This window comes from Excalfactoria chinensis, chromosome 32, assembly GCF_039878825.1.
Source record: "Excalfactoria chinensis isolate bCotChi1 chromosome 32, bCotChi1.hap2, whole genome shotgun sequence".
In the NCBI taxonomy this organism is placed as follows: Eukaryota; Metazoa; Chordata; class Aves; order Galliformes; family Phasianidae; genus Excalfactoria; species Excalfactoria chinensis.
In genome coordinates this window covers 570,494-593,039 of record NC_092856.1, presented here as the reverse complement: position 1 = coordinate 593,039, position 22,546 = coordinate 570,494, and the positions used below count along the sequence as shown (strand labels likewise).

The following is a 22,546-nucleotide window of genomic DNA, read 5'->3' as shown; positions in this document are numbered from 1 at the left end:
GGAGGCTGAGCAGCTCCACGTTCCCCACGGTGCTCAGTGCAGGAGCAAGCCTGGAGGATGGAGAGGAGCAGGGAGAAGTGAGGATGCTTGCTTAGGGCTTTCAATGGCACGGAGGGATGGAGCAGCACAAAGTCGGTTGCTGCTCAGTTCAGGTGAGCAAAGAAGTAAAAGCAGAAAGGCAAAAGAGTGGGGCTGAGCCTGATGGAGGGGAAGGAGGAGCTGCCTTAAGGTTAAGGAGAGCAATGATAGTGGATGAGGGTATAACTAAAGGAACTCTTCTTCCATCTACGGCACCTTCCCAGGAGATTTTGGTGCCTCCTTTGGCCTCTGGGGTGTTATTAGCACTGGTTGAATATGGGCTGGGAAACACTAAGAGGGAAACACATTACTGAGCCCATCTGATCACTCAGTGCTTCATCCCACCCTGCCTTCCATCCATACCCACAGGGAAAGGGCATCCTAAAGGTCGAAAAAGCCAAATTCAGGCAGTCCAAAGGGGGAAACCCTTATATGGAGATCCCAGATGGAATGCTGTACGTCAGAGGGGGCCAAATGACAACTGGCATTGCTAAAGTGTTTGGGGAAGCCCTGTGGGGTGCTGTAGGATGCTGTAGGGTGCTGTAGAATGCTGTGGGATGCTGTAGGATGCTATGGGGTGCTGTGGGGTGCTGTAGGATGCTTTAGGGTGCCGTAGGATGCTGTAGGGTGCTGTAGGATGCTATGGGGTGCTGTGGGGTGCTGTAGGGTGCTGTGGGGGGCTGTAGGATGCTGTAGGATGCTATGGGGTGCTGTGGGGTGCTGTAGGGTGCTGTGGGGTGCTGTAGGATGCTGTAGGATGCTATGGGGTGTTGTAGTATGCGGTAGGGTGCTGTAGGCTGCTGAGGGGCACTGTAGGATGCTGTAGGGCTCTATAGGATGCTGTAGGGCTCTATAGGATGCTGTAGGGTGCTGTAGAGTGCTGTAGGCTGCTGAAGGGTGCCGTAGGGCGCTGTAGGACACAGTGGGATGCTGCATCACGCTCTCAGGTCTCTGCTGGCACATGTGCAAGGTGAAGAAGGAGACCCAGAGGCCAACAGCACTCCGAACACAACAACACCCACCTTCCCAGCCCGGCGTTGTCATCAGCAACGCAGCAGCAGAAAGATTTGGGTTGGTGGGGACATAAAGGGGGAGATGGGGGGAGGGGATGGATCAGAGCTGAGGAGCACCAGCCAACATGGATGGATCTGATCAGGGGAGATCCCCATTGCTGGGGACCCCCCAAGCATGACAGCATCCCTCGTGAGCATTCGGTCCCTGCTGGTTGGCAGCTGCTCTGGGGCTGAATCACAGCATCGCCTCGGCACCTGCTGCATCCTCCCCATCCTCTGCCTCCATCCGTGGGCTATTCCACCCCCCCCCCCTCCAGCAGCTATGTGCAATGCAAACTGTGGGTGCTGTGGAGGGTGATGGATGGGGGTTTGTTCTGAGAAGATCCATTGCTTTGCATGGGGCAGAATGGGTTCTAGATGGGGCTTGGAGCTGTGAAGCCTCCGGGCTGTTGGGGTGCAAGGATGGGGCACAGGGTTAACTGCCATCACCTCCTTCCTCCGTTGATGGAGGGATATGGGAGGAGGGATGAGATGCTCCATGTCCTCCTCTAGGGCAAACATCCCATGTGGGGATGGGGGGCCATCAAAGAGACCCATAACCACATGAGACCCTCCTCTCCAGTTTCCAGCTGCCTCCCTGAGTGCTTCCAATGGGGCTGGAGCCACCCACAGCCCCCAGAGCCCCCTCCCATAGGACCCTACATCCCCCATTTCTCTGCCCTATCCCCAACCTCCCACTGGAGCTCATATTGGGGACGAGCTGCTCTCCCACCTCCCCATAACACCAGAGCTCTTTGTGGAGGCAGCCAACAGCCTCATCTACCCCCCTATAATCCACCCTATAGACCAGAGCTGGCCATTACCCTGCATCCAAATAGGGGCTGAGGATTCAGGCTGAGCAGTGCTGTGACCACCACCACCGCCACCAGAAAAGCTGTTCCACCCACAGCCCCCTTCCCACGGAGGCGATGACTCAGAGGAGGCCCTCAGCACAGAGCAGGATGGCAGCAGGGTGTAAGGAAAGCTGAGCACAAAAAGCAAGCAAGCAAGCAGCAGCTCGTCAAGGTTTGCTCCATCCCTATTAGGATCAAGCGTGGTCCTAAAGGGTGAGCAGGGCTGGGTGTATTGCTGTGATGGAGGGTAATGCAGGTGGGTAGCAGAGGGGGACAGGAGACACCTGGGAGATGCTATAGGGTTGGAGTTTTTCACCCTATAAGTGAACCAGCTGTAGGTCTGAGGCTCAGGTCCTATAGGGCAGAGATGGAGTTGGGACCATCAGATGGCTTTGGTGCCCAATAGGGTCCTTGGATGTCCTACCCCAATAGGGTCCTTGGACATCATACCCCAATAGGGTCCTTGGATGTCCTACCCCAGTAGGGTCCTTGGATGTTCTACCCCAATAGGGTCCTTGGATGCCCTACTCCAATAGGATCCTTGGATGCCCTACCCCAGTAGGGTCCTTGGATGTCCTACCCCAATAGGGTCCTTGGATATCCTACCCCAATAGGATCCTTGGACATCATACCCCAGTAGGGTCCTTGGATGTCCTACCCCAATAGGATCCTTGGATATCCTACCCCAGTAGGGTCCTTGGATGTTCTACCCCAATAGGGTCCTTGGATGCCCTACTCCAATAGGATCCTTGGATGCCCTACCCCAGTAGGGTCCTTGGATGTCCTACCCCAATAGGGTCCTTGGATGCCCTACCCCAATAGGGTCCTTGGACATCATACCCCAGTAGGGTCCTTGGATGTTCTACCCCAATAGGGTCCTTGGATGCCCTACCTCAATAGGATCCTTGGACATCATACCCCAATAGGGTCCTTGGATGTCCTACCCCAATAGGGTCCTTCTGAGCACAGCACCCAATGGACCAGCCCACAAAGGACAATCCCAGTGGGCTGAAAACTGCCCTAAATAGCACCAACACCCTCCTCTGTCCCCCTCCTCACCCCCCAGCCCAATGCTCTGACCTGGGACCCCATAGACAGGACAGGGAACCCCTCAGCCTGGGCCTGGGATCCCTTCATAACCAGAACCTTCTCAGATCAGGAACTGGACCGGGACCCCCATAGACAGAAACTGGGAGCTCCTTCAGCGTGGGGTTGGGGTCCTCTCAGCCCTGAGTCCCCCTCTGTTTCAGAACCCCCTCAGATTGGGCTGATACCCTCAGAATGGGACCAGAACCCCCCCCAGACTGGGACTGGGACCCTCATCTCTTCAGTCAGGGACTAGGATTCCTTCAGATGGACCATCTAAACCCCATCCAATTGGACCAGGACCTGAACAAAGATCAGGATCAGCACCAGGACCCGGATCAGAACCAGAACCAGGACTGGGACTAGGACAAGGATCAGCACCAGAACCAGGACCAGGACTGGGAACAGGACCAGGATGAGACCCAAGACCAGCACCAAGACCAAGATCAGGACCTGAACCACGACCAGCACCAAGACCGGGATCAGAACCAGGACCGGGACCATCATTATATCAGACCCCCCCCCCCCCCCCTTCACCCCAGGAACCCCCCCACCCCCAAACCTGCAGCCCACGGATCGCAATGGGGGGGTGGTTGCTGATGGGGCACTCCGTGGGCGCATTTACCCGTGGAGCGGGGAGGGGATGTGGGGGGAGGAGGGGGAGGAGGGGGAGGGGGGGAGGGGGGGGAGAGGGGGCTCACAGACACGCAGACACCCTCCCTATCCCCCCCCCCCCCCCCCCCGGCGGGGCCGAATGGTCTCTCCCTGCGCTCTATTTAAGCCGCGCGGTGCCGCACCGCCGCCAGTCCGCGAGCAGCGCCCGGTTCGGGTGGTGCTGAGCGTTGAGCTTCGGGTCTGTGCGGGATTAACCCCCCCCCCCTTTCCCCCTTCGTCCCCCCTCCCCCCATCCCCATCTTCCCCCCCCCCCCACCCCTCAACCATGCCGCCCACCGCCCCCCATGTCGGCTTCGTCCTGCTGCTCATCCTCGGGGCTGCCGAAGGGAATCTGTCCCGAGATGGTGAGTGGGGTATTGGGGGGGGGGGGAAATAAGAGGGGGGGGTGATGGAGGCTCTATAGGGTGGGGGGGGATGGAGGGGAATAACGGAACCGCTCCGTTATGTGGGTCAGCCCCGCAGGTGCGCTCCGCCCCACAGCCCCGCCCCGCGGGAACACCGGCGCTGCCCCATAGGGGGGGTTGTAATGGGGAGGGGGGGATGCGGGGGGGGGGGGGGGCTTCAAGGTCACGGTGCCGCCGCCCGGTGCTGTCCGTTCTCTCCCCCCCCCCCCACAACATCATCCCCATCACCGCGTACCGCCCGGGGCGGGGCCGGGGCGGCGGAAGGTTCCAGACAGCCCCTCCCGGGGCGGGTGGGGCTGTTTGGGGGGGGGGTGTTGGGGGTTGGATACCCCTATAGGGATGGCATCCTATGGGGGTGATGGAACACCGCCCCCCCCCTCCCCTCTGTGTGTGTATATGGGGGGGTTATGGCATCGTCTAGGGATGGGGTGGGGGGGGATGATGATGGTGATACAGCCGTGGGGGGGGGGGGGGGGGGGGTGTTGATGGCATCGTCTGGGAATGGGGGGGGTGTTGGTAGAATGATGGTGGCACTCCTATGGGGGGGGGGAGGGGGGGGAGGTGGCAATATTGATACTCCCATGGGGTGGGGGGAGTGATGGTGATGGCATCTTCTATTGGGGGGGGGGGTGGGGACACATAGATGATGGTGACAGCCCCCCCCCCCCAGTGGGGAGGGATAATAATGGTGATGGTGGGGGGGGGGGGGGCTGGGCTGTCTGGCAGGATGATGGTGATACTCATATGGGCTATTTTGGGGGGGAGGGGGGGGGGGTGATAATACTGGCTGTTCTGTGGGTTGGGGGCACAATGATAACGATAACATCTGTGGATGGAGGGGGGACAGATGATGATGCCCCCCCCCCCTCCCCTCAATGGGGGGGTGATGGTGACAACCTCTGGGGACAGAGGGGTGGATGATGGTGACAAGCTCAGTGTTAATGTGGGGGGGGGGACGGGACATGATGATGGCAGCCCCACTCAGTGGGCACAGTGACATCTGTGTGGTATTGGGGGGGTTGGGAAGGGGGGTGACCATCCCTTGGGGTGGGGGGGGAAGAGGGGGGTGCAATAACACCACTATGGGGTGGGCAGGATGGCAATGTCACCCTCTGCTTTAGTGGGGGGGGGGGGGGGTGACAATGACACCCCATGGGTGGGGCAGGTCTCCCTATTCCTATGGATAGGACCCCCCCCGCCCCCATAGAAGAGCCCCCCATTCATTTTGGGGGTGGATAAGGTCTGTTTTGGGGTGAGGCACGCAGCAGGGATGGCCCTTGCTTGGATTCCATCACATCTCACATCCCGTCCATCCATCCCAGGGGGTGAATCAGCCCTCGGACAAAAGGTGTTTACCCACCTTGGCAACGAGGAGAGCGATATTTGGGGTCATAAGGGGGGGGGGGGGGGTTGTGTGGGGTGGTGCTTTTTGGGGGGGGGTTCTCTTTGTTTTGGAGCCAGGCAGAGCTTTGGTGAGTGGGGGGGTTATCCCCATTTTGAGTGCACAGCGTTGGGTGCAATCACAGCTGCTGCCAATTTGGGGTGGGGGGGGGTCCTCTGTTGTGTCCCCATTGCTGCCTCTGGGCTGTTGGGAGTGGCTGTCAGCAGCAGCATCACCATGTGGTGGGGGTTAAAGGGGGGGGGGGTGGTGGTGTCTGTGGCTCCGTTCCCATTGCTTGAGACCCCAGATGGGGCACAGCTTCATCCTGGTGCTGTGCATGGGATGATGATTGAGCCCTATGGGGCTGAGCTTCCATGCAGTCCCTGTGCTGAGGGGGGGGGTCATTTCCATGGGGGGGGAAGGGGAAGCTGGGGGGGCTCATGGCTCCATTCCCATCCCATGAGAACCCAAACAACGACTGCATGGGGCCATCGGAAGCCTCATGGGGCCGAATGGGAGCCCTGATGGGGCTGAGATCCCCCACAGTTTTTTTTGGGGGGGGGCTTTGGGGGCTGATGACACTGCAGGATTTCTCTCTCTTGGCTTCCCCATTGGCCAACACAGACATAACGACCCCCCAATGCAGCCAACACACACTGGAGCCTCATGGTGCTCCCTTATGGATCTCCCATTGGGGCTGCTCTGTTCATCTCTGCCCTCCAGGGCTGGGGTTGAGCTGAGAGCTGAGTTCTCCCCCGCAGTCATTCCAGTCTCCCCGGAGCTGTGTGAGCCTTTGTTTGCACAACGCCCAGCTTTTACCCATGGGAGATGCTGTGTGCCAACACCAGCCTTGGGGTTTTTCCACCCTAAAGGGAGCACACAGTGGCTGTATGGTCCCCCATTGGTTTGGCAGCTGTGGGTCCCACTCCTTTAAGGGATGGACGTCGATGCTGCACCAGGATGAGCCTGGAGATGGGACAGTAGGAGTCTTGTGTTGGCATCTCATATGGGACCCCTTGGATGGGGGCAAAGAGCCCCATTACTGAGCCCACAATGGTTGGAGGATGATGGGACCCTGTGGTGCAGCACTGCCTTTCCCCTCTGTGTGCATGGATGGCAATGGGGCTCACCGTGTGCCCCCCCATCCCCTCTTAAAGTGGGGGCAAAAGACCCTATTGGGGATGGATCCCTGAGGTTGAAGTGCTGGAGATGAGTGGAATCCAACCACCCATAGCAGAGCATTGGAGCGGAGAGGGGACCGGCATTGAAAAAAAAAGGCACCTCTCAGCTCATTGGGAAACAATAGCCCAGGATTAAGGGCTGTAGAACTGCTCTGCTGCATACCCAGACAGTGAGGGGATGCCATAAGCCCTCTGCTTTGGCACCATCCGGTGTATGTGTATGGAGGGGGGGGAGGGGGGGGGTGCATCTATGTAGGGTTAGAGGGGCTTCTCCATCCCAAACCCCCTTTAAAAGGGGATATAGGAGAAGGAAAGGCTGCCCAGGGTTCCCTGCTCGTGTTCTCTCCTCTCTAGGGTTGTTGGGGGGGGGGGGGGGTGGTTACATCTGGGAGTCCCCCTGATGCTGGCACGGCCCTCTGCCAGATGGAGGAATATGCATGAAGGCTCACTCTGCTGTTTGTTTGTGCTGGGCTGGTTCTAACCTGGTTTTACCCCCATTGCAACCCATTTACCCCCATTGCAACCCATTTACCCCCATTGCAACCCATTTACCCCCATTGCAACCCAGCTGGGTCCTGGCAGGAAAGCAACGACCCCCCCCCCCCCTTTTCCTCTACCTCCAGAGACAGAGCATGGAGCTGGTGGTGGTCGTATAGGACCTGCGGTGCTTGGGGTGATGGGCTCTGCATCCCAATGTGGTTGTAGGGCACGGTGTGATCATATGGATGCAATAGGGAGGGCTGTGCCCCCTATTTGGGCATCTACTCCCATCTCTAGGCCTCCCTTTGCACCCCCAAGCCCATCTCTGGGCCTCTGTTTTAAAGCTGCACCCCATGGCAGGATAGGGACGGCAAGTAGCTGCTCCCCATCAGCTCTTCCTCACCCAGCTGACAGCAGGGACCATCACATCTCTCACTACTGCAGACCCCCCCCCCTATGCTCAATGTAGGACCCACTGGTGCCCCACAGATCAGCCTTGCAGAGGCAGCTGCTCTCATTGTCACCTATGCTGCACTGCTCAGAGCGATCCCATCGCTGGGCAGCAGAGATCCTTAAAACAGAACTGTCAAAGCAAAGAGCTCGTTTCCTTGGCAACAGGAGGAGATGGGAGTGAGTGTTTTTTAGCTCCTGCCCCTCAGGCCAAAGTGGTTTTCGGCTGTATGTTGGTAAATGGGAAGGAGAAGCCCTAGGGGTGGTCACCCCTTCCCATGTATGGGGTGGGATGGGGGTTGTGGGAGCGCTGTGTGGGGCTGGAGGGGCAACGGGGTGCTTCCATGGGAGTGTTTATGGGGCAAAATCCCATTGGGAATGGGGAAGGAAGAGAAGGGGGCTTTGGTGGAAGCCCATGAGGGCTGTTTGGGTTATGCTTGGGGCTGGGTGGGGTGTGGGGGCTGCTTCCAACCCACCCTGTGGTCCATTGTGTGCAAAAATGGGGAGGGGGCCGCTATGGTGACCCATGGAACAGCGGGACCGCGTTGCTCCAGGGCACTGTCCCATAGCCCACATCAGCCTTTAGGGCTGTGGGAATCGGCTTGCAGACCCTGATGCTTTGGGGTGACGATGAGAGGAGCCTCTTATGGTCCTTCAGCTCCGATTCCTTTCCTCCTCTGCTGCTCCTGCATCGATTTGTGGATGCATTTCAGCTGCTTAACCTTGACCAGATGTCACATATAGCCAACAGCTCCCACCTCCCTGCTGCAACGGAGGTGCCCCACGGTGCCCACAGCACGACCCAGCTCTGCCCTACAGCTCTCAGTGCTGTAAGCAGCCTTGCCAACGCTCCGAGGTTCCAACTGTTGGGATTTGGGTTCTCTTTTGCTTTGCCCTTTCCTGGAAGCTTCATCTGCCTTCAGAAGAAGGATAGAAATCACAAGTTTGGGGTCAGGTTGGTTGGGGTCAGGCTTGAAGGCGCTCTGTGGTTCTGTTGGTGCTGGTGTGGATGCTGGGTTTGCTCACCTCTGCCTCTTGTGTCGTTGCTGGGTCTCACCCTGCACCACAAGGAGTCACCCCTTGCAGAGCTGGGAACTGTGCACAGCCCCATCCATGTGCCTTACGGTTCCAAACTGGCTTTTGAGGGCTGTTCTATTGAACCCTTTGCAGAGCTGGGATGGGAAGAGAAGGGCTGGGAGCTGCCAGAGGGATAATTTGACACCAAGAGATGCAAAGTGAGACAGATCCATCCCCATCACTGCAAAGGATGGGGAACCTTCCCAAAGCACCTGCATGCCAGAGCTCCTGCAGCAGCACATGGAGATGGTCCCCAGCTGCTGGCATTGCTCTGAGCCCGCAGCAGCCCGGAGCTCCATCTGCTTCCTCCCCTCCTGCTGCCTCCTGCACGGCACCGAGCTGCCCTGCTTGGTTCTGAATGCCGTCAGAGCATCCCTGCCCGATGGAACAGGGCTGGTGCTGAGGGTCCGGGAGCAAACAGGGTTGCTGATGGCACCGTGGAGCAAGCAGGGATACGGGGACAACCCTCAGCAAAGGCACCCAGGGGGCCTCTGCAAGCAGATGAGCAGATGCATCGAAACCGGAGCAGCTTTTCCTCCTCTCATAACAAAAGCTGGAGTGCTTGGAGCAGCCTGGAAAGTCGGGCTGTGAGCATCTCAAGACTGTGGATTCATGCTCAGCACCAACCAACCCGCACAGCAGATGGCGGAGCTGTGCGTTTTGAGATGGGGGTGCTATGAAAGGTTGGGAACGCTGCTTGTTGCCGCTCACAGCCGGGATGGCAGCGCCCTGCGGAAGGACAGAGCTTTAATTAATGAAGCACTGATTCTCCTGGAGCGTTGGAACGGGCACAGCAGCTCTCAGCCAACAGCAGAAGGTGCGATGCGCTGCGCTGGGGCTGCCCGGCTCTCCTCCCCGAGGGTCCCATCGGGACAGACGGCGGCGGCTCTCCGGTTGTCGGAACGGCCTTATTGCCTCAAAGCTGCTTCTCCCGTCCTAATGTGGAGCCCGCAGGTCGGAAACGCAGAGCTGAGGATCTGCTTCCCCCTCCTGGAGATGTGGGAGAGCAGCGCTGAGCGCTGCTGGATGCCGGGATGGGCAGCGTTGGGAGAGGGAGCAAAGTCGCATCTTTGCGTCTTTCCACCCCAAAACCGGACCGGGTTATTGCTGGGGATCCGGAGCGGAACGCTTTAAGCTGGCGGGGTGGGGGATGCTCCCGGGTCCCCACGGCATCTCCGTGTCCCTGTTCTGTCAAGGGCCAACGGGTTGCAGCAGTGCCGGGTTTTAATTAAACCGAGCCGTGCCCATCTGCTGCTCCAAGCTGTCAGTGCGGAGGCGAGCGGGATGTGGGGCACTGCAGATCTCTATGGGGTGAGGGACAGCGGGGGAGTCCCCCCTGGGATCCCATATTGACACCCCAAGGGGGGTCCTGTGTTCAGGGTGGGGGTCCCGAGGTTGGGGTGGAGGGGAGGAGCAATGGGGCTCTCCCCAGGAGCCAAGTGTTGTGGTGACCCCGGTGCCGTCACGGTGACCCTGTGCCCTCCTGCTGCTGTTGAGTGTCTCCCCAGGTTAATACCTTAATGAGGCCAACGCTGTGGCAGGTGATGTTAATTGCGTTAATTAAAAGGTTGGGTCTGTTGTCTGCTGTGTGGGTTTTATGCCCCGTCCTCGATCGGAGTCGGAGCGCTCTGAGTTTGGATAACAGCGGCTTGGAACGGCCTAATCCCTTAACTAACAAATTAAAACAAGCCAACAGCCATCACCCTGCCCAGAGGAGCAGCAGAGCCGTTGTCCTAGGCCGTATCCCCAGGGATGGGGATGGAGACCCTCCTGAGGACAGCACTTAAATGAGCTGGAGCCAAATAGGGCTGTGGATGAGCAACAGCACCAATAAACATCCACGAGGATGGAGGTGGGAAGCAGAGGCCATCCAGCAGCTGATAACCCCGTTATGTGGAGAGGAGCAGAGTTCTGTCAGTGTGATACAGGAGCATCAGCAACCCAAGGATGGAGCCTGAAACCTGGGGAATGGTTTTCATCCACATTTGGTGTCATTGGAATATTGAAGTTCGTGTGTGTTCCAAAGCTGCTGCGGGGATTCCAGCCTGGAGTTCATAGAATCCTTAAGGTTGGAAAAGACCACTAAGATCATCAAGTCCAACCATCAGCCCACACCCCCTCGATGCCCACTTATAGGGTCACTATGATTGGAAGAGACCAATGAGGTCATCCAGTCCAACCCATCAGTTCAACACATATATGGGAAGCTCGGCGTCCTCATTCTCCTCGTCCTCGTCCTCCTCATCCCTTCCTGCAACAGCTTTATGGGATTTACAATGGCAGCAAAAGAAAACGTTTCCCTCCATCATTTCAGGCAGAAAAAAATGGAGAAATTCAGTCTGTTTCTGCTAAATGAAGCTTCTCCCAACCAGCATGGGGAAATGGAGCCATGAAATGAGGATTGCGCTGCGGGCTCATGGGGCAGGACCAGCCTTGAGGTTGAGTCTTGAGCCCTAAATATGAGAGCTGAGATGTTAAGACGATGTTCCACATCCAGCACGTGATGGAGTGTGGGTTGCAGCTTTCTGGTTGTGTCTGACCTCCAGGCTGGGCGAGCTGATGTTTCCCTTCCCCGTGGGGCAGCGCGGCGCGGCGGCTCTCCTGAAATAGCCGTCCTTGGGGCAGGTGGGGTTATCTGATCCTCCTGCTGCTCCTCTCTGCCCTTGGGCTGCTCAATGTGAAGGAAACACGGGTTGGGAGGGATGTGCAGAGCCTGGGAGCCCATGGGATGGATATAGGGCCAAAATTTAAGGGTGAGAGCCCATAGTGCCCTCCCTGAGCTCTCCTTTCTTGCATGCAGTGAGCCAACCCACGACGTCGGATGAGACCGTGGTGGCTGGAGGCACAGTGGTGCTGAAGTGCCAGGTGGAGGACCCCGATGACTCCTCGCTGCAGTGGTCCAACCCTGCCCAGCAGACCCTCTACTTTGGGGAGAAACGAGGTGTGTGTGCAGGGTGGGCAGAAGGGAGGTGGATCGGGGTGAAGCTGGGCCTCCATCCCCACCTATGGGGAGCACGGTGGCATTGCCACTCACCCCGCTGTCCCCTTGTCCCCCAGCCCTACGAGACAACAGGATCCAGCTGGTGAGGTCCACACCGAACGAGCTGACCATCAGCATCAGTGATGTGGTGCTGTCAGATGAGGGGGAGTACACCTGCTCCATCTTCACCATGCCTGTGCGGACCGCCAAGGCCCTCGTCACCGTGCTGGGTAAGCAATGGCACCCACTGACCTCCTCTCTGCCCCCTCCCCATCTTTAGGATACCCTCCATAGGGCCCTTTATCTCTACTATCCCACATCCCAACCCCGTAACGCATCCTCGTCATCGAATCGTTAAGGTTGGAGAAGACCCATCAAGGTCAACCACCAACCCATTCCCACCCATAGAATCATAATGGTTGGAAAAGACCCCTGAGGTCATGGAGTCCAACCTTCAACCCATCACCATCACCACACCACTCGTCTATGTCTTCTATCCCTCCATCCACGTGTAGGCAGCTGCACACAGGGCTAATGGGATGTTAGAAAAGACCCTTCGAGGTCACTGAGTCCAATGTTAACCCATCACCACCACTGTGCCCCCTCAACCACGTCTCACGTCCCTCCATCCATCTCCAGACAGCAGCACACACAGAGCTAATGGGCTGTTGTCTTTCTTACCTCCTCCTCATCCAGGAATCCCCCAAAAACCCCAAATCTTTGGCCACGAACAGCCCATCGATGAGGAGAAAATCGCCCGGTTGACGTGCCGGTCCTCCGGTAGCAAACCTGCAGCACAGCTTCGATGGAAAAAGGGCAACAAGGAGCTGAAGGGTGAGTGATGGGGACAATGGGGACACCACGGGGACAATGGGGCACTTGGGGCTGAGTGCTGGACCACCCCAGCTGGACCATCCCATTCTATAGCCAACTATGGGATGGTGGGTGCGGTGTCCCCTGCTTAACACACACACATCAGCCCCAACCCTTTTTGGGGACATTGTGTCACCTCCAACCACCCCCTGTCCCCACAGCTGAGGGCACCGAGGTGGTGGAGGACTCCAATGGGAAGACCTTCACTGTCAGCAGCCGAGTGGAGTTCCGTGTCACCAAGGAGGACAACGATGCCGAGGTGACCTGCACGGTGGACCACGAGTCCTTACAGAACTCTGAGAGGTCAACCACACAGAAGCTGCAGGTCCACTGTACGTACCATGAGGGGAGATGAGGCCACATGGGGAAGGGGATGGGGCCAAAGAGAGGTGGGAGAGGTAGGGGGGGACCTCAGTGTCACAACATCTGGCCCTGTGTGTGCACCAGTATAGGTCCACTGCTCTGTCCCACATGCACTGTGTCACCTCTCCTTCCCATCCCTGCCTTCTGGGACCTCCCTGTCCCCATCATCCCATGCCCCTCTTGTCCCCATCTCCCCCTGATCCCACCTCGGGGGCAGGATGGGGGATGTGGGAGCTGATCACCCGTGGATGCTCTCACAGCTCACCCCATGGCACAGTGGTGGTGGTAGGGGGGGAGGGAAGGGATGGGGCAGGGTTTGGGGTGCCAGCTGGGGGGGGATGGGGCAGCACTTTCACCCCATTGCTCCCCTTCCAGACAAACCAACAGCGAAGATCGAACCTCACCCGCAGTACCCACGGGAAGGAGAGAAGCTGCAGCTGCAGTGTGATGGGCAGGGCAACCCTGTGTAAGGACCATCCCCCTTCCCACCCATCCAGGCACCCCAAATCACTGCTTACCCCTCCCTGGGGCTATGGGGAGGTGGGGGGGTGGTGAGGGGGGTGGGTTTCAGTTCTAAGCTGAGATGTAGGCTCACATCTGTGATGCCCCACATCCCACATAGGGCATTTTCCTCCCCCCGGAGCACCAAATAATGGAATCATAGAAAGAAGGAATGAGTTTGGGTTGGGGGGGGACCTCAATGACCGCCTTGGATGGGGACAGCCCCTCTCCCCTACCCCCCTGTCGGTAGGGGGACCCAACAGTGCCTGACCCCATCCAACCCCACAGCCCCCAGGAGTTCCTATGGGAGAAGGAGGGCAGTGACGCTCCGCTGCAGCTGAGCTCCGACAGCATCCTCATCTTCCCCTTCCTCAACAAGAGTGACAGTGGCACCTACATCTGCACGGCCACCAGCTCCATGGGCAGCGTCATCGCCAAATACAACCTGGATGTCAGCGGTAAGGCAGTGGGGTGAGGGCTGGGGGGATGCTGTGGGGCACTGCCTGCTTTGGCCCCATGGGTTGGAGCATCCCCTGCTGCCTCCGGACCTGCTGGATGGGGTGCAGAGCGGTGGCTGAGCTCCCATTGCTGCCTCCTCCTGCCCTGGTTGTGCTCTGCTCTCTGTCACCGTACCCCACTGGGCTGCATCTCCCCCCACCTTATGGGGTGGCTCTTTTCCTGAGCTTCTATGCCTGGGTTTGGGGTCCTCCTCCTTTTCTCCGTCACCCTCTTGTCCTCTCCCTGCTCTCCACCAGCTTTGGGCTTTTCCATCTTCCAGCGTCCCTCGTGCTCCAGCTTTGGGCTTTTACCTCCCCTCTTGTTCTGGTCATCCCCAACCCCATCCTTCCCCTTTGAAATGGCTCTGGCTGACAGGAGCGCATGGCAGCGATGCATCCCACCCCAACGTGTTCCATCCTCAGCAGCCCCTTGCCTTTGCCTACCCCATGTCCCCATCACCCCCATCGCAGGGTCCCACTCCTGCACCCACCCAGTGCCCACCCACCATCCCCCAGGACGTCGTGTGCCCCCCAACCTGCTCTGTATCAGCCCACCCAGCACCACATCCAGGCATTGCTTTCCTCCATTTACAAATCCCCATCCCCAGATCCACAGGGGGTCTCAGGCACCATCAATAGAGCAGCCCTCCAGCCCACCCACCGCAGCCACCCCGAGCAGAGGTGGCTCATCCAGTGCTGGGTGACCCCAGTAGGAGGGTCCCATGGGTCCCTTATGGGGCTGTTGGCAGGTAGGATGCTGGAATGGTGTCCCTGATGTGACCCAGAGACAGGAAGAGAAATGGGGTGGTGGAAGGTCCATCCCTGCCAGGGTCCCACCGGGGGCTGATTGCTGTCCCTGTGTTCTTGTCGTCCTCCCCAGATCTATCCCAGCTCCCCACCCCACACGTTCACTCCACTCCAGCCCCTCTGCCGGGCCCTTCCCAGCCCATCTCTCATGCTTCCATGGCCACCGCTTCATCCTCCACTCCAGCTCCCATCCAAGGTACCGTACGCTCCATTTCTGTCTCTTTACGGACCCGCTGCTCCTCAGCTGGAGACAATGGCAAGAGGACGATGGCCCCGTTCTGGGTTAGGGACACTTTGCCATGTGCCCAGTCAGTCTGAGCCCTTCTTGGTAGCATGGGGACAACACGATCCTTCCCAAGCTTCCATCTCATTGCATCGCCACTGTGATGCAAACAGCTCTGGTGTCCCCACCTCCATCCATCTGTCCCATGTTTCCACTCTCCTCGTCTTCCCCCGTTGTTTCTTTCACCCCTCTCTTTGTCCAGACGTCCCCTCTGAGTGTTCCCATGGCGCTGCTGCTCACAGTGGGCAGAGCTTTGCCCATCCCAGGGCTCTCCACATCACAACTGCTTTCCCCCCCCCACTGCTTCACCCTGGCTCTTCTCCTTCCCACCCTCTACCTCCACAGCACTGCACTGAGTGGGACCCGGGATGAACCACAGCATCCCCTCCCCTCTCTCTGCTTTCTCCCCCTCACCCCCCGGTTAGATGCCAGTCCTGTGCCATCGACTTCCAGTACATACCATGCGGTCATCGGCGGAGTGGTGGCCGTCATCGTCTTCCTCCTGCTCAGCCTCCTCATCGTGCTGGGACATTACCTGATCAGGCACAAAGGTACGGGGATGTGGGGTTGATGGGAGGTGGTTGGTTGGGTTTAAGGGCCGCTCTTCAGCTCTGTGCTGACCTCCAGCTGCCCAACTCCACCTCCATTCCCCACCACCTCCATTCCCCACCTCCATTCCTCCTCCTCTCCCCTCACTTGGTGCACCCTCAGCCCTGCAGTTCCCCACCTATCGATCCCCCTTTCTCCTTCCTCTTCCCATCATTTCCACCTCCCCACCCCTTTTCCATCCCCCCGGCAGGTATGTGCATAAGACACGGGGAGACCACCACAGCCAGACCGCAGCAAAACCCACCCGAGGTGGTGATGTGTGAGTAAGAGCCCCCCATCCCCACCCCACCTCCTTCTTTTACAGGAAAGCCTTCCAGGGGAACAGGGATGGAGGGGCAGGGTGGGCAAAGAACCACGCAGGAACTTCATTCCCCTTCTGTTATAGAGCCAACTGCATCAGCTGCTTTGGGCAGCCCGGTCCCCTTTGGGGTTTACCCTCCAATGCAAAACCCATTGTTTTCCATTTCAGGCCAAGCCTAAAGGATTTAACCCAGCCACGGTGGCCTCGTGCCATCCATCCCATGGTGGTGACGTTGTCCCCTGTCTCTATACAGGCACCTATCTGACCCACGAGGCCAAGGGCTCCGATGACGCTCCGGATGCCGACACGGCCATCATCAACGCGGAGGGCGGCCAAGCAGGTGGCGACGACAAGAAGGAATATTTCATCTAAAAGGGCATCGGAGAAGGGTGAGAAATGGAGCCAGAAAACCCAGATGGAAACAGAAACCAGACCACAAACCCCACTCAAACCCAACAGATTTACTCTCGTGCCCGGCACGGGCGGATGGACGGATGGAAGGACGGACAAGAGGGATGGCGGGACAGAGAGCAGAGAGCGACCGGCTGAGATGTGATGATGCTTCTTCTTGAACTTGTACAAAACGTTGTTACTACGAACAGCGAAAGCCCCGTTTGCTTGCTTGCACCTCCAACCCTGCGCCCGGCGCTCGCGCGAAACACAGACCAAGCAGTGAGTGAGCGACGTTCCTTCTTCCTTTGGACCTTTGCTTTGGTTTCGTGGCTGCTCTCTTTGCTTTGGGCCCTCGGTTGGGGTGTTGGGCTGGGGTCGATGTAGCTCTTTCCTTTCGTTTCTCTTCAGTTTTGGGGTCTTCGTTTTTGATGCCCAAGGATAAAATCAGCTCCAGGCTCTGCGCCGTCGGTGATGCCACCAAGAGTTGGGACCTCCATGTTGTCCCCGGTCCATAGGGACGGGGTGTGCCGTGGACCCCCGTATCCCTGCCCTGATTTTATCCTTGGTGGTCCTCATCCGACAGTGTGTGTTGGGGAAGAGGGCTGTCCTCGTGCCGTCGGTGTGTGAAGTGGGGTGAGATTCCAGGGTGGGAACTGCCAAAGCCCCCGGAGATGCTGGGAGCTGCTGGGCACCGCGGCTGTCCCATTCCCACCCAATTTGGGGGGTAGGGAGGGCTTGGGGGGCAAATTGAGGGGGAAAAAGAAGAAAAAAGAGGAAAAAAAAAAAAAGAAGCCCCAGTTTGTAAATTGTCAGATTGGAGACGTCGGTTCAAACCATCTATTGAGATGTTCAGTGCTGGGCCATCACCAACACCTCCTCGGTGGCCCCGGGAGCCTCCAGAATGGTGTTTTGGGTCCAAAGAGTGACTTTGGTGAGGTGGGGATGGCAGTTCTGCACCCCAGCAGCGATGTGAGCTGTGGGTTCTCTGTTCCAGGTGCTCCTTGGGGCTGCCCCTGTCCTTCCCAGCCCCTTCCTATGGTTGGTGCTGAGCTGGAAGAGGCTCCAATGGCTCCAAGGGTGGCTGAGATGTTTGGGTTTTGTGTCCCGGTTGCTTGGGGGTCTCCAAAGAGGTTTGTTGGGCACTTGCCCAACCTCCGACCTTGGGAGAAACCACATCTCTTCCAAGCTAGATGGGAACCAGAAGTTTGTTCCAGCCTCCCCATTACACTGCTAGGGTCACCGTGCTCCCCTCAACCCCACATCTATAGGGCCAGCCCCCCCCCCACCCAGGTGCTGGCATTGTATGGTCTGGATGCAAGGGGCTCATAGGAGCCACCTGTTGGCTGAGCACCCCATCACATTTTGGGTGCCCAGAGGAGCTGAGCCTTTGGTGCAGGAATGGGGTGGGGTGGGCAGCTCCATCTTAGAGGTAAAGGAAGAATTGGGTCCTCCACCACGGAGTGTGGGGTGGAAGTGCTGTTCCCACACAGAGGATGAGGAGTAGAGTGGTGGATGGGAATTAGAGCCACAATTAGTGGGAACAAGGGATGTGTCCACGGCACATGGCTCTGTCACTCCATCAGCTGAGCCTTGAGAGGGATGCATGAAGCCTTTCCCAGTGAGGAAAAGCTGTGGGTTCTTCACTGCTATTCGCCCCTTGCATCCCCTTGGAGAAGGACATTGGCCATGGGTCCCAACAGGAGGAGGACATTGGCCATGGGTCCTTATGGGAGGATATTGGTCCCAGTGGAAGGAGGATGTTGGTCATGGGCCCACTGGGAGAAGGATGTTGGCTGTGGGTCCCAGTGGGAGGAGGACCTTGGTCATGGGTTCCAACAGGAGGAAGATGTTGACCATGGTCCCAAATGAGGGGAGGACAAGGGTCATGGTCTCAACAGGAGGACATTACTCATGGTCCCAACAGGAGGATATTGGCCATGGGTCCCAATAGCAGGATATTGGTCATGGTCCCAATGGGAGAAGGATGTTGGCTGTGGGTCCCAATGGGAGAAGGATGTTGGCCATGGGTCCCATTGGGAGGATATTGGTCATGGTCCCAATGGGTGGAGGATATTGGCCATGGGTCTCAACGGGAGGATATTGGTCATGGTCCCAACAGGAGGAGGACACTGATCATGGTCCCAATGGGAGGATATTGGTCATGGTCCCAATGGGAGGATATTGATCATGGTCCCAACGGGAAGAGGATATTGGCCATGGGTCCCAATGGGAGGATTTTGGTCACAATCCCAGTGGAAGGAGGATGCTGACCATGGTCCCAACGGGGGCCCTGAGCTCCTGCCATGGGACACACATTGTCACCAGAGGTCACACTGCCGACACGATGCCGTTCACTTCACTGCACACACAGAGCATGCACAGCACGTGGGCTTCTCCGAAGGTCTTCACCATCCACCCTCGATAGGCGTGATTCTTTCCAATGAAACACGACGTGTTTTCAAGTATGGTTCCATCTCACTGCACGTCTCCATGGCGCAGATCGGAGAGCAGGAGACGTCCCGAAGGTCCGAGAGGGAATTTGAGTCCCTGGAGAAAAAAAAGGGCTGTGGGGATTTGTGGTCAGGACTCGGCCGTGGAGTGGTGGGGCCGTGGTTGGACAGCCCCCTGTGTGAGGGGTGGCAATGGGGACACAGTGCCATGGGTGCTGGGAGGGAGGGTTGGGGACACCGCGTCGGGCAGGAGGTGACATCGGGACTGTGCCCCTCACTGCTGGCACCCAGTGGAGCTGTGCAGTGTCACCACATCCCTGGCATCCCCTCCCAAAGCACGAGGGCTGCGTTGGCCCCATGGCCACCGCGTTGCCACCAGAGCACCGGGATGGGGACACGGGGCACTGAACTCTCAATAGACCACGAAAGCCATATTAGTGCGGAGCTCTGAGCGCCGTGGGGCGGCCGTGGGGCGGAGGACGGGCTGTGTTGTTGTGCTGTGTTCTTGTATGTACATAAAGGGAGACAACGAACGTCGGTGTTACTTTATAACCTTTCTAATATCCTGTGCTAATCTCGGAAAAATAATCCTATAAAATATATCTGGATTACACACCTTCACCCGCCTGCTCATCTCTGCCTCCTCACATGACCCCCACAACAGGGGAGAGGGGATGGGGGGGACACAGCTCACCCCATAGAGACCCCACAGCCCCCAAACCCACCCAGACCCCCATCCCACTCCTGCATTCCCAGCCCCTAAGGATGAGCGCCATTGCCCATAGCCCCATTCCTTACCCCACAGCAAGGATTGCAAACCTGGCACGGATTTTGTCCCTCACCAGGAGAGCTTCCAAACTAAATTCCAAAGGAACTGCAGTCGTTCTGCCAATGAATGATTATTTCCTGCACCAGAAATTACCAGCGTCGCCGCTCAGCTCCTTTACTGGCAGCAGCCTCCCTTTTCCTTCAGCCCTGGTGAAGGGAATTGCTGAGGTGGGGGAGGGAGGAGGGGAGGCAGGGAGTTGGGGCAGCCCTTATCACGGCCCCGCAGCCCTTCGCCCTGCAAAGCAGAGCCAGCGTGGAGCTGAGCACCGTGCAGACAGCACTGTGTGTCCGTCGCTGAGCCCGGAGGCACTGAGGACACATCATGGGCAACTGCATCCCGGGGGTGAGTCCTTCCCATCCACGGGGGGTTCCCCAATATTCCATTCCTCTCTTTGGAGGTGACCCCATTTCCAGCTCTCACACCCATCACCTTTCTCCCTTCAATCCCAATTCCCCAACACTATGGGGTACCCAACCCTGACCCCATAGGGTACCCAACCCATGAAGTACCCAACACCACCCCCAATGGGGTACGCAACATCACTTCCATAGAGTACCCAACCCTGACCCCACTGGATACTCAACCTTGACCCCACAGGGTACCCAATACCACCTCCATGGGGTAACCAACCCCATCAGGTACCCAACCCAATGGGATATCCAACCTCACCTCCACTGGATACCCAACCCTGACCCCATAGGGGACCCAATACTACCTCCATGGAGCACCCAACCCCATGAGGTACCCAACCCAATGGGGATACCCAACCCCACCCCACTGGGTACCCAACCCTGACCCCTTAGGGTACCCAATACCACCTCCACGGGGCACCAAACCCCATGAGGTACCCAACCCAATGGGGTACCCAATCCCACCCACTGGGTACCCAACCCCACCCCACTGGGTACCCAACCCTGACCCCTTAGGGTACCCAATACCACCCCCACGGGGCACCAAACCCCATGAGGTACCCAACCCAGTGGGATACCCAGCCCCACCCCCACTGGATACCCAAATCTGACCCTATGGGGTACCCAACACTACTTCCATGGGGCACCCAACCCCACTGGATACCCAACCTGGACCCCATGAGGAACCCAACCCAATGGGATACCCAACTCCACTCCGACTGGATACCCAAACCTGACCCCATGGGGTACCCAACACCACTTCCATGGGGCACCCAAACCCACTGGATACCCAATGCAGACCCCATGGGGTACCCAACCTAATGGGATACCCAACCCCACCCCGACTGGATACCCAACCCTGACCCCATAGAGTACCCAACACCACTTCCATGGGGTACCCAACCCTACTGCATACCCAGCCCAGACCCCATGGGGCACCCAACCACCCCACGTCCCCCAGCCCCAAAGTGGGCACATAGCAGTGAGTCCTGGAACTGGAAAACACCACCGAGTGCAAGAAAATGGGGTTTTCTTGGTTTGGGGTGAACCCACACCCTGAGATATCAGCTCTGCCCACACCACCCCTCTCTGATAACACGTGGCACGTGGCCACCGGAGGGGCCAACTCAGGGATGCCCCGCAGCACACACGGCACCTTCTGTCCTTCACAGAGCCCTGAAGTCATAGGGAACAGAACGTCCCTGTTCCTTATGGACCTCTTCAACTACACCGACAACGAGGACTACATGAACAACGACATGGACATCAACCAGGAGGACTTTGCAGCCGCGGAGCCGTGCCACAACCGCTACTGCCCCTTCTTCCACCGCGCCGCTCCGCCATACCTGATTGCCACCAGTGTCACCTCCCTTATGGCCACGGCTGCTCTGCTGCTGGCCCTGGCCCTGCGTCCCAAAGCCTGGCCTCGTGGCCGCATGTTGGTGGCCCAACTGGCTGCGTGCTGCGGGCTGTTCGCCATCACGTTGCTGCCGATGGCTGCAGGCATCGCATGGGGGTGGCAGGTGGGTGAGGGGCCGTGCAGGGTTGCATTGCTGCTGTGGCACGGCAGCGTGCTGGCACAGGGGCTGCTGCTGGGTGTTGGGTGCTGCAATGTGTGGGCCCACGGTTGGTGCCTGGCGGTGGTGCTTTGGGTGACGGCAATGGGGATGGCGGTGCCGGCGGCGCTGAGCGGTGGCATCATGGGGACGGGGCTGAGCACGCAGTGCGTGCATCGCAGCGTGGATGTGGACTCAGTTGTGTATCTGCTGCAGCTCACCGTGTGTTGCTGCATCCTCCTGCTGCTGCCCGGAGCGTTGCTGACGACTGCGGTGCTGCGGGGGATGTGGGGTGCGATGGGGCAGAAAGTGGGGTGGGTGTTCTGGCTGTTGTGGGCTCCCCATGGGGTGGTGATGGTGGTGGAGGTCCTGCTGGAGGTGGGGGTGATTCCGACCAACTGCAGCGCCTTCGAGAGCTTCGATTTTGCACTGGGGCTGAGCGCGGCGCTGGGGGGGCTGCACTGCTGCCTCGTGCCCCTCATGCTGCTCCTCATTGCCTTCTATGGTCACAAAGTGGGGGGAGAGTGCTGAGCGCCCCAAAAGGCCACCCACAGCCCCATCCCCTCACCCCCATGGGTGGCCCCTCTACACCCCATAAGGGGCACTGCTCCCCTTGCACCCATTGCTCCTCCTGCACCCATGGGTGCTGTTGGCCTTTAAGCTCCCTGTGGGTGGCACTGTTCCCCTTGGACCCCACAAATGCTATTGCTCAGCACCCATGGGTGCCCTTCAAGCACTCTGGCAGTAGCAGTGCCCCCCCAGCACCTATAGGTGGCACTTCCCCCCACCTTCCAAGCACCCCTGACCCCACCACCACCCAGGTGGGGGTTCTATACAATAAATGCCTCTGCGGCCCTAATGCCCACAGCCTGGTTTAATGCCTGGGGGGGCTCTCCTTCCCCAAAGCAGCTCCCATCATCCTCACACCCCACTGCTGCCCCATGGCCACCCTATGGAGCACTCCATAGCCACCCCA

At 58.5% G+C, this 22,546-nt stretch overlaps 2 protein-coding genes across 5 annotated transcripts; both read left to right on the top strand.

Moving 5' to 3' along the window:
• The first annotated feature begins 3,879 nt into the window (after positions 1-3,879).
• Positions 3,880-19,396, top strand: CADM3 (cell adhesion molecule 3). 4 transcript variants are annotated; one of them, XM_072358596.1, is made up of 11 exons: positions 3,880-4,089; positions 11,519-11,659; positions 11,776-11,928; positions 12,395-12,532; positions 12,733-12,903; positions 13,310-13,400; positions 13,724-13,893; positions 15,448-15,573; positions 15,822-15,890; positions 16,186-16,321; positions 16,392-19,396. In XM_072358596.1, exons 1-10 carry the CDS (start codon positions 4,011-4,013, stop codon positions 16,302-16,304), a joined length of 1,257 nt encoding a protein of 418 aa, XP_072214697.1. In that variant the 5' UTR covers positions 3,880-4,010; the 3' UTR covers positions 16,305-16,321; positions 16,392-19,396. The 4 variants fall into 4 exon arrangements, with proteins under 4 accessions (XP_072214697.1, XP_072214700.1, XP_072214696.1 ...); XM_072358599.1 differs by lacking the exon at positions 15,822-15,890; XM_072358595.1 differs by having other exon boundaries at positions 16,186-19,396.
• A 132-nt stretch (positions 19,397-19,528) lies between these two features.
• ACKR1 (atypical chemokine receptor 1 (Duffy blood group)) lies at positions 19,529-22,541 on the top strand. The gene is made up of 2 exons (XM_072358600.1): positions 19,529-19,946; positions 21,187-22,541. Exons 1-2 carry the CDS (start codon positions 19,926-19,928, stop codon positions 22,099-22,101), a joined length of 936 nt encoding a protein of 311 aa, XP_072214701.1. The 5' UTR covers positions 19,529-19,925; the 3' UTR covers positions 22,102-22,541.
• The last annotated feature ends 5 nt before the right edge of the window (positions 22,542-22,546 follow it).

Coding starts and splice junctions, on each gene's coding strand:
- CADM3 (XM_072358596.1), top strand. CDS start 4,011: ATGCCGCCCACCGCCCCCCATGTCGGCTTCGTCCTGCTGCTCATCCTC. Junction 4,090..11,518: donor AGGGAATCTGTCCCGAGATG/GTGAGTGGGGTA, acceptor TCTTGCATGCAG/TGAGCCAACCCACGACGTCG. Junction 13,894..15,447: donor ATACAACCTGGATGTCAGCG/GTAAGGCAGTGG, acceptor CCCCCCGGTTAG/ATGCCAGTCCTGTGCCATCG.
- ACKR1 (XM_072358600.1), top strand. CDS start 19,926: ATGGGCAACTGCATCCCGGGG. Junction 19,947..21,186: donor TGGGCAACTGCATCCCGGGG/GTGAGTCCTTCC, acceptor TGTCCTTCACAG/AGCCCTGAAGTCATAGGGAA.